An 11462-nucleotide genomic window follows, 5' to 3' on the forward strand; every position below is an offset into this window, starting at 1 on the left:
TGACCTAGAGCCAGACATCCTGGAATGTGAAGTCAAGTGGGCCTTAGAAAGCATCACTACGAACAAAGCCAGTGGAGGTGATGGAATTCCAGTGGAGCTATTCCAAATCCTGAAAGATGATGCTGTGAAAGTGCTGCACTCAATATGCCAACAAATTTGGAAAACTCAGCAGTGGCCACAGGACTGGAAAAGGTCAGTTTTCCTTCCAATCCCAAAGAAAGGCAATGCCAAAGAATGCTCAAACTACCGCACAATTGCACTCATCTCACACGCCAGTAAAGTAATGCTCAAAATTCTCCAAGCCAGGCTTCAGCAATATGTGAACCGTGAACTTCCTGATGTTCAAGCTGGTTTTAGAAAAGGCAGAGGAACCAGAGATCAAATTGCCAATATCCACTGGATCATGGAAAAAAACAAGAGAGTTCCAGAAAAACATCTATTTCTGCTTTGTTGACTATGCCAAAGCCTTTGACTGTGTGGATCACAATAAACTGTGGAAAATTCTGAAAGAGATGGGAATACCAAACCACCTGACCTGCCTCTTGAGAAATCTGTATGCAGGTCAGGAAGCAACAGTTAGAACTGGACATGGAACAACAGACTGGTTCCAAATAGGAAAAGGAGTACGTCAAGGCTGTATATTGTCACCCTGCTTATTTAACTTATATGCAGAGTACATCATGAGAAACACTGGACTGGAAGAAACACAAGCTGGAATCAAGATTGCCGGGAGAAATATCAATAATCTCAGATATGCAGATGACACCACCCTTATGGCAGAAAGTGAAGAGGAACTAAAAAGCCTCTTGATGAAAGTGAAAGTGGAGAGTGAAAAAGTTGGCTTAAAGCTCAATATTCAGAAAACGAAGATCATGGCATCCGGTCCCATCACTTCATGGGAAATAGATGGGGAAACAGTGGAAATAGTGTCAGACTTTATTTTTTTGGGCTCCAAAATCACTGCAGATGGTGACTGCAGCCATGAAATTCAAAGACGCTTGCTCCTTGGAAGGAAAGTTATGACCAACCTAGATAGCATATTGAAAAGCAGAGACATTACTTTGCCAACAAAGGTCCGTCTAGTCAAGGCTATGGTTTTTCCTGTGGTCATGTATCGATGTGAGAGTTGGACTGTGAAGAAGGCTGAGCGCCAAAGAATTGATGCTTTTGAACTGTGGTGTTGGAGAAGACTCTTGAGAGTCCCTTGGACTGCAAGGAGATCCAACCAGTCCATTCTGAAGGAGATCAGCCCTGGGATTTCTTTGGAAGGAATGATGCTGAAGCTGAAACTCCAGTACTTTGGCCACCTCACGCGAAGAGTTGACTCATTGGAAAAGACTCTGATGCCGGGAGGGATTGGGGGCAGGAGGAGAAGGGGACGACAGAGGATGAGATGGCTGGATGGCATCACTGACTCGATGGATGTGAGTCTGAGTGAACTCCGGGAGTTTGTGATGGACAGAGAGGCCTGGCGTGCTGCGATTCATGGGGTTGCAAAGTGTCGGACACGACTGAGCGACTGAACTGAACTGAACATTACTAGAACTATTATTGTAGTTATTTTTTGTTATTAGTCTACAAGATCTCTTCAATTACAATAATGTTGATCATGATTCTGTCATGTGCTAATGGCTCAAACAGGCCACTAAAGTTACTTTATGAGTATGTCAATATATGCTGGGAACTAGTGGATTACATAAATGCATTCTTTCTTTGCTTAACAGTCCCTTGGAAGAAGGGCACTTTGCAAAAATAAGGACATAAAGAATTTTATCATGTATTTAAAAAACACTTATTAGAGATTATTAGTCTCAACAACCAGAAGCTACAGAAATACTGAAATAAGTCATAAATGTAACCGATACACATGATATAAAGAGGGAAAAAGGAAGAGTTTAATGAACATCTGAAAAATTCTAAGGCCAAGTTTCCCTTTCTAATCATAAAATCAGACAGATACCAGGTCTTTTCATTTTAAGAAACTGTAAATTTCCTGTTCTATACTCACAGATGCTGTTCTGTGATAAGAAAAGGATCAGCAAAGCAAAGTGTAGTCAAAGTCTAAGGAAGTGCCAACTTGATTGGACTAAATGGTAAACAAGGCCACAGGTAGCAACATACGCCTGGGCTCAAAGGGGAGCTTAAGAGACGTGCCCCAGCTATTAACTCACATAATTTAGATGTGAAAACGCTTGAAATTTAAGACTGAGATCTGCTTTCATGATAGAAACAGCATCTGTGTTTAAAACGAACTTGTAGTCTCCATCTTCACACTCCACCATGGCCACTACTTCTCTCCTGCCCCACGCCTACCATCATTCAAGCTGGGGAACTATCAGACTGCCCACTCTCTCTGAAGCCCAGGAGAAAGGGTCTGGATACTGAAGAGTGGAACAATGCAGGCAGTTCCATGCAGTTTGCAGAGGAGCTGCAACTATGAACGTGGGGAATCTGAGAATCTCTGGAGGAAAGTGCCAGGGGTCCACAAGCGTCAGCAGCCCACCACAAAAGGAAGACTGGTACAAACTGGTCCTGGCAAAGGTAGGGTTAAAATAAAGATTTATTTCTTAATATCTACTGATAGGAAGTATTCCCCATCTGTTGTTTATTGGAGAAGTCAAATTAAACAAATTGTGTGATGTTAAATAAAAAAGCTCAAGGAGGATCTAAAATAAAGTTCCCTTCTATACTGGAGAGATTCATTTTCCTGTTTCTTCTAATTTAATTACATTGGTTCACATAAGAAGAAAGTGTTTACCCTTCTATCTAACACTAGGATTATGTGTCCCAGGGGATGGGAGGCTGTTGGCACCTCCCCTTACCTGGCTCCACGGTGATTACCATCCCGGGCTGGAGAGGGAGGGAGCGGGGCATGTCTGGAGTGTCGTGGACGTCCATCCCCAGGTAATGGCCAACATGATGTGGGCAGTATTTTCGAGCAGCCTGGAAATGATATGACCACAGCGTTATCAGAGCAATGACCCTTAAGGGAAAAGTTGGGCCTATGTAAATCCATGAGATACGTGTCAATACTGCCCCCTGCCCTTAGCTCTGCCGCCTGTGTCATCTATCCCTGGGCTAATGCTTAAGAGACTGAAAACTGTTACCTCTTGTGTGTAATTCTGCCAATGGCATTCTATTAATAACTAATCCACATTTCCGTTCCTACCATTTCATACTACACACATACTAACTGGGGTCGCCCCAGCAATGACAACGGCAAGTGAAAATTTCTCTTCTGGGGGGGAGGGGAGATAATTATGTTAGAATAGTTCTTTTTCCAGCATGCACACATCCCTCTCAGGGAGCCTTCTCTGGAGACCCTAAGTATCTCACAGCAGCTTGTGGGGTAGGTAGGAAATGTCATACAACATAGTAATTATGAGGCATTTACCAACCTGGGTACTTCCGTCCATTATTTAAAGATTTGTTTGGCATGAACAGGAGGAATTACAGCTTCTTCCTTACTGATAAAAGAAGCCCTGGCAGTCTAACTTGGAGATAAGAGATACCTTACTGGTCTGTCTGGCTTGACCACCTGGCATCTTAATTTAAAACTGAGTCTTTAAAGTTTTCTTCAACACCATCATACTTTGGATGCAGATGAAGTTCACTAAAGACATGGCAAGTGAGGATACTGTTAAAAGTCTCAACAATGTTACTGAAGCCACACACACCTTCACCCTTTGACCCCCACTTTTTCAAAATCATTAAAAAAGAATTAAAGAGTTAACCTCTCCTCCCTTTTATGTCCTTTCCCACCTTGTCTACACCGTACTTCATTTTATGTTTTCTGAAGATTGAGCTAGTGACACAGTATGCAATGAACTGCATGTGCTGCCATCTTCTGGGAGAAAGAAGTACTGCACCTTTTGTTTTAATCTATGTTCAAAAAAGTCCCTCTTACAGCAGAATCACAAACTCCCATTTCTAAATCGAATTAGCTTTACATAGGATAAAGCCCAAGCAGCATGTCAGGTGTTCTTAAGAACTGGGATTGAAGGAAGTGAAATACCTTGAAGGGATTCTTCTCCTTAATGTTCTTTGTGATCCCCAGCTCCTTTAGCTTCTGGCTTATCAATGTCAGCATCATGCTGTAGATGTTCTCCAAGCTGGTTCCAGGGCAACAGAGGGTCAGACAATCTCTCTGGACTTCGAGAACGGCTTCATAAAGCTCTGCCTGAGGTGCCGTAAACCTGGCGACAGGGAAATCCAAGAACGAGAATTTGGAACTGCCTGATATTGCAGGAAGTTTTCTTCTAAGTTTGATTAGAAAAACTCAATGGTCAGCAGATAGACATGGTGAAGTGAGAAGATGCACCCAGCCATGAATGCAGTTAGAGGGCCAGATCAGGCTTAACCTTGATCCTTCCCATTTTTTTTAACCATTAAAAAAAACACAAATACAAACAATACCAACCAGTCAGCCAACCAACCAACCAAAGAAAAAAACAGTCTAAAGATCTACTTCTTACAGGCAAAGCAGATGTCATGGGATAAAATAGTCGATACTTTGGCTACTAGTAACTTACTAGTTTCTGCGTGTCCTTAGAAGAATCATTTTTTTAGCAGTAATGGAGGAAAACTCGAACCACTTACATCTTACCCATTACAGCTCTTCTTTCAAGGACAGACTTATAGCTGCAGTTTCTGCCAGCTTTTAGAAAGCTCTCTGGTGTCTTCAAATACTTGTTTTTATTTTTATTTTTTGCTTTTGGTTGCACCGGGTCTTTGTTGCTGCAGGCTGGCTTTCTCTAGTTGTAGAGTGGCGGCTGCCTTGTTGTGGTGTGCAGGCTTCTCATTGCGGTGGCTTCTCTTGTGGAGTGCAGGCGCCAGGCGCACAGGCTTCAGTAATTGTAGCACGCAGGCTCACTAGCTGTGGCGCACAGCTTTAGCTGCTCCATAGCATGTGGAATCTTCCCGGACCAGAGCTCAAACCTGTGTGCCCTGCACTGGCAGGAGGATTCTTATCCACTGTACCACCAGAGAAGTTCTAAATGCTGTTTTTAATATTTTGTCCAGATTCTATAATTATTATCTGTGGAGGGTTAACCTGGCCAAACTATTCTACCAAAACCTAAATATTATTTTTGCAATCAGAAAGTACAAACTTTAAATTTATTTTTTTTTAAAGTGTGTGCACATGTTAACTAGGTGTCTTTACATGCCTCGTCCTATGATATGATGAATAAAGCAGTCTCAGAAAAGAATCAGGGGCTTTGTAAAGGCAGTTAACCTGAGCTGGAGGGACCCTGTATATTTCTTTAGTCCTTTATTCCAAACATACCCATTTTCTAACTCATATTCCTAAGAAGCGGTGGGATCTGTAGCAGCCCTACCTGCCATTGACGGGCCAGGTACGAGTGATGTCACTCACGTAGCAGGAAGACTCACAGCCTCCATCCAGCAGCACCATCTCCCCATCCTGGAACAAGAATAAGACAGGTAAACAAAGGTGACTTTATGACTGTCAGTTGTATCTTCTAACTTAAACTCTTTATGCCTTTCATTAAGAAAAAAAAAGTTCCAATTTAAAGGAGACTAATCTCTGGTTCCTTCTCACAAGAAACAGCATCTAAGTGTTTCATATGAATTCACGTTGGCTCAAGAGAGACAGCACTACTGAGTGGTTAAGTGTGTTGGCTCTGGAACCATAGTGCTTGGGTTTGAATTACTAAATGTGAACATTAGCACATCATAAATATTACCTCTGTCACTATTAATTAAAAAAAAAAAACCTATGTAAGTTGGTATCCAAGGCCTTTATTCACATATAACTTACCCATTTAACTTCAGAATGTCACTCCCTCTTTTGCTCTCCATCAAAACATATGGTGGGAGCAAAAAAAGAAAAAAACAAACAAACCCCTTTGCGTAAATCTCTGTTTTACCACTTGTCACGTTATACTGAAATTTTCTGTTTATGCCTTTGAAGACAGGCCGTATCTCATTCATATCTAAATAAGCACAGAACTTGGCACACAGTAGAATAATGGTCAGATAAATACATATATAATAATGATAAGAAGAATGAATGTGGTTTTTATTTCTGGCAAAATATAGAATAAATTTTAGAAAACAACTCAGTTCTGGATAAAAATATATTCTATGAAATGTTGACATTACATCATGTAAGATGTCTTAAAGGCTTTTTTCCTTGAATAAAGACAGCCCAGAACTGAAACTAGCGCTGGGAGTGATAAGGTAAGTATTACAGTATATAGGAAAGAAAGTGTCTGCAGAGTGGGCAAGATGAGCAGGAGATTCCTTCAGTAACCCAGGACATTCACAGGGGATAACAGGCCCTGGGGCATCAGGACCCACTTCACTTCTGACAAAGGCATATGCAAATAATATTTAGAGAAAATGGCCCCCAAATTTGGGACCGCACAATTTCCCCAAAATAACAACAAGCAAACATGAGCTCACAACCAGAGGCTGTCACCGTCAAGCACGTGAGGCAGCAGGTCACAGTCAGTGAGACTCAGCAGGAACCACAAATACCAAATTCAGATCTTCCAGAATTCCAGGTAATGGAATTATCTGGAATTCATGACAGGATTGCTGTCATGAAATGTTTAAAGAAATACAGAATGGAATCACAAAGGTTAAGAAGCAACAAGCGACAACTAAAAAATAACCATGTGGATTTGAAGGGAATGGAGATAAAAATTACTGCTGAAATAAAATACTATGTGGATGGCTGAAGGTGTAGGTTAGACAAATGAAAAAATGTAGTTCCCTAGAAGACAGACCTACCAAAATCCCCTAGAATATGACAGAGACAGACAAAGCCAATGTAAACATGAAAGAAAAGTTAGCTTACTGAAAACAGAAAAGAGGTTTAACCTATCAACACGTCTAACTGAAGTCCTTGAAGGAGTGAGCAGAGAGACATAGAAGAGATGATATCTCAAGAAATGTCTGAGCATTTCCTAGAACTAATAAAGACACAAATCTACAGATTCAGGAACCAGAAAGTATCATAATGAGACATGTAAAAATAAATTTGTAATTAGAAATACAATAAAACTGAGAAATACCAAAGAAAAAGAAATCTTAATGTAGCAAAAAGAAATTTCCCAAAGTAAAATAATAATTATTTTCTTTTCTAAGATCAGCAACACTGGAAGTCAGAAAAGAGAGTAAAAATATATTAAAACTGATGACTAAAAATAACTGTCAATCTAGGATGGTTTTCTCAGCATGGCCATTTTTCAAGAATGAGAATGAAATAAAGCTGCTTTGGCTAAACGAAAGTGGAACAAGTTTATCGGCTATATAAAGGATGCTGAGGTGGAAGGAAGGTGATCCCAGGAAGGCCAGCTAAGAGGTAAGAAGGGAAGATGAACACGCAGGTAAGTTTGATTCAAGCCTCTGCCGTGACCTATTCCTGACAGCTGCACGCCACTGTGGTAAGCCCTGAGGCAGAACCACGTGCAGCCTGTGGTCTCTCTGACCACAACTGTGCCAGGCTCCTACTAGCCAGTCAACAGCAGAGACCTTCCAATACCCTGCGTTTCTCAGGGCTTGTTGGTAACCTTGCCCACTAACTTGAATTGAAAACTTTTAGATAACCAAAGCTAGACTATGACCTATAGGTTTTTGACCATTCCCCTTATTTCTTACTTGCTCTAATAACGGCAATATGTCTTCTCGCCTTATAAAGCTAGATTTGTGCTTATTCTCTAGTTTTTCAAGAATGAATACTATATTGTTTAGGAACAGGTACCCTGGTGGTAAAACTATGAAGAAAACCCAAAAAATGGTTAATAAGAGTCAGGATGATAGGAGACAGAAAGGGAGATGTGCATGTGATTGCCTAGAAGCTTCTAAGGTTCAAGCAGTGTTCTTCTTATCCTTGATGGTGGATACATGGTTGTTCATTTTATTATTATTTTAAACAGAACATTATATTTATTGTTTATAACATATGATAAATATGACAACTTTAAGAAAATACATGGAATGTAATGAAAGTGAAATATTAATTCTTAAATAATCATAATTAGAAAAGAAAAAAGGATGAAAATGAACAAATCTAGGGAATTCCCTGGTGGTCCTGTGGTTAGGACCAGGTGCTTTCAATGCCCAGGTTTGATTCCTGGTCAGGGGATTAAGATCCTATAAGTCACATGTCACAGTAAAAAAAAAAAGAGTTTAGCACCTAATTTAAGAAGCTAGAAAAAGAACAAGAGAATGAACATAAAGAGCAGAAGAGTAAAATTAACAAACGCCAGGACACAGTGTGGTAAGATAATATAAGCAAAGACAAAATAGCATTAATGATATGTGAAGTTGACTTTAACAGACTAATAAAAACCCACAAGCCTCTGCTGAGATTTCTTTGCACAGATCTTAAGTGTATAGAACTAAGTTTTGTCAAATGTATATATACCCAGGTAACCATATGCTCTTACCCAGGCAACGCCCCATCAGAAGCAACCACTGATCTGATTTCTAGCACCATAGATGAGTTTTGCTTATTCCAGAACTTCATATGAACATATGAATAGAATCATATAGTTTGCAATTTTTTTCTTTTGAGGTCATTTGCACTCTTGGTAGTGCTGTGTTTGCTCCTTTTTCTTAAGGATATACCACATGGCAACGTCCTCATCTAACATCCTAGTTACAAACCGGCTATCAACATTCTTGTACAGAGCATTTTGGGGATATATGTTTTAATTTTTCTTGGAAAAGTACCTACAAAACAAATTGCTGGTTCATAGAGATATGTACATTTACTTTTAAAGAAACTGTCTATTAAGATTAGAAAAAAAGAGAAGGCAAAAATAGTTCAAGACTGTAAAAAGGTACATAAAGGAAAACAAAAAACAAAAGGAAAGAAAAAGAACGTAAAAGTGCAAATAATTCCAAACACAAAAGATTAAAACGTAAGATAATTCTATGAATAATTTTAAAAACTTGGACAAAATGCTAGAAAAATATAATCTACAAAACTGTTTCAGGAAGAATGGAAATATAAATTGATAAAATCACTCCGGGAACATCTGGCAGTTTCTTTTTTTTGGGCCTCACTGCGTGGCATGCAGAACTTTCTCAATCAGGGATCAAACCTGAGCCCCTTGTAATGGAAACGCAGAGTTTAAACCACTGGACCACCAGGGATGTCCTAGGCATTTTCTACCAAAGTTGCACATATGCATACCCTGCTGCTGCTGCTGCTACGTCGCTTCAGTGTCTGACTCTGTGCGACCCCACAGACAGCAGACCACCAGGCTCCCCCATCCCTGGGATGCACACCCTGTGACTCAGCACCTCCACTGTTAGGTGTTCCCCAGGCAACCTTGATAACTTACATACTGTTCACAGAATATTCTTCATAATGGTAAAAACCCAGAAAACATATAAATGTCCATCTATGGAGATTTATCACATAAAGAAATTAAAACAGAAAAGTTTATAATATTTATTCATTAAAAAAATAATAAACCCATTCATTACATGCTAAAATAACATTTTTAATGAAAATAACTTTTTCTAAAAAATATTGTTAGACAAGTGGCACTGCTTTACATTTTTGCAAATCTCTATTTAGCATAGAAAAACAGAAGACAGCTAGAGTCTCATATTTGCTTCGGCATTCAATTTGGAGTGATGTTTCATGTCATAAAACCTCTGGGATACTTAACTGTACAGTTGAGAGACAGTAAGAGTGAAAAAGAGCACGTAACATCTTAGCATTCTTATGAAAACAGATTTAGCTTCATAAACCACACTTTACCTGCTATTCCACACTTCAGCAATTACAATGAACAAACTGTAGTGGCATGCAACAATATACTGTTGTATGAAAGAAGACAACATAGTATTTCAAACACATAAAGTTCAAACATAACTAAAACCAAAGCAAAGAATGTAAAACTACATTATTTATTAATTGTAAAATAAAAAGAAAAGCAAAGACATGATCACTATCAACCCTGGCAGAGTGGTTACCCTATCACGGAGAGGGGGAGCTGTCACAGGGAGGGCAAAGACCACGTGGAGGAAAGGCCGCTTGGGGGCGGGGGACACAGTAAGGCCCTATTTCAGCGGCTGACAAGTTTCTTCTGTAAAGGGCTAGATGATATTTACTTTGTGAACCATACTGTCTCTGATGCAACTACCAACTCTGCCCATGGGGTGGGGGTAGGGGAGCAGAAATCACTGTGTTCCAATCAAACTGTATTTAAAAAACAAAGTGGAAGGCTGGATTTGGCCCAGAGGGCCAGCAAGCTACAGCTTGCTGATATATTTTATTTCTTGATCTGGGTAATGGTTACATGAGTCTTTAAAATTACCCATTAAGCTCGTCCTTTATGGTCTAAGTACTTTCCCAGTAGTTGCATTTTACAATTAAGATATGTAAAAATAAATAGAAAGTCTCAGTATATTAAAGAAATTGAACCATAGTTAAAAGGCCCACAAGAGATAATATCAGGTCCAAATAATTCCACAGGACGTTCTAACCAATTTTCAAGGAACATTAATTCAAATCATTTTATAATATTAAAAAATAAACTGTTTGACACCTTGATGTGAAAACCAGAAAAAGACAGCAAGAGAAAAATTATAAGACAATCTTACTCATGTACACTAATCAGAATATACTGAACAACACACGAGCAAGTTGAAACCAGTTGTGCCACAAGATAAGATGCTTAACTTCATTGGTAATAGAGGCAATGGAAATTAAGACCACAATGAGACCACACTGTCTTATTCCAACGAAAATGATAGAAATTAAGAAGTTTGATAATAGCAAGGGATAGAGAGAATATGGTCAACAGAATTAATTATACATATATGCTGGTAGGAGTGTGAACAGATACAAATACATGGGGGAAAAAATTATTTTATCCTGCTTGAGTAAAAAGACAAGTTAAGCTCCCAAAACTACATATAGCAGTATGTAATTTTTATATAGTTCATAAAGAGGCAGAACTAATTGTTTGGGGAATCATGTCTATATGACAAAACTATTTTTTAAAAAAACCCAAGAGAATGACAAACAGGAATTTAGGATACTGCTTAGTGACCTTTGGGAAGGAGGCTGTGGGATGGCAGAGCATGAGGGTATGTAAGCAGACTGAACATACTGGCAATGTTCTTGAGTTGAGTCATTGGTTCACGGGTATTCATTAGAAAAAAAATGTATAATTTACATGTTTGCTATATTCATTTTTTTGAATTTACTGTAAATTTAAGTAGATAATTAAAAGTAGCCTTAATAAAGGAATACAAGATTCTTTACTTATAAATCACTTGGGAAGAAAAACCGTAGAATATAAGTTCCCTCACAGCTAATAAGCTATTGGTAAAATCTGCCTGCTCCCAAAATAGGCTTGGCCTGTTGCTGGCACAAGACTTCAGTGAAGAAGTTTAACCACGTGAAATGAGCAAAGGATTTAGACTAGAATAGTTGGCTCGGCACTAATGAGTTACCTAAAGTTTCT

The 11462-nt window shown here is 39.2% G+C and overlaps 1 protein-coding gene across 2 annotated transcripts in view; it reads right to left on the reverse strand.

Annotated features, from left to right (window-relative positions):
• The window catches only part of XPNPEP3 (X-prolyl aminopeptidase 3), a 44326-nt gene that overhangs the window by 3387 nt on the left and 29477 nt on the right, over positions 1–11462 (reverse strand). For both annotated transcript variants that reach the window (XM_055566514.1, XM_055566507.1), the window contains 3 exons: positions 5340–5425; positions 4016–4196; positions 2823–2943 (listed from right to left, as the gene is read on the reverse strand). In XM_055566514.1, the coding sequence (XP_055422489.1) occupies positions 2823–2943; positions 4016–4196; positions 5340–5425 (388 nt within the window). The remainder of the gene's footprint in view (positions 1–2822; positions 2944–4015; positions 4197–5339; positions 5426–11462) is intronic.

The sequence above is a fragment of the Bubalus kerabau genome, chromosome 1, assembly GCF_029407905.1.
Source record: "Bubalus kerabau isolate K-KA32 ecotype Philippines breed swamp buffalo chromosome 1, PCC_UOA_SB_1v2, whole genome shotgun sequence".
Taxonomy (NCBI): domain Eukaryota; kingdom Metazoa; phylum Chordata; class Mammalia; order Artiodactyla; family Bovidae; genus Bubalus; species Bubalus kerabau.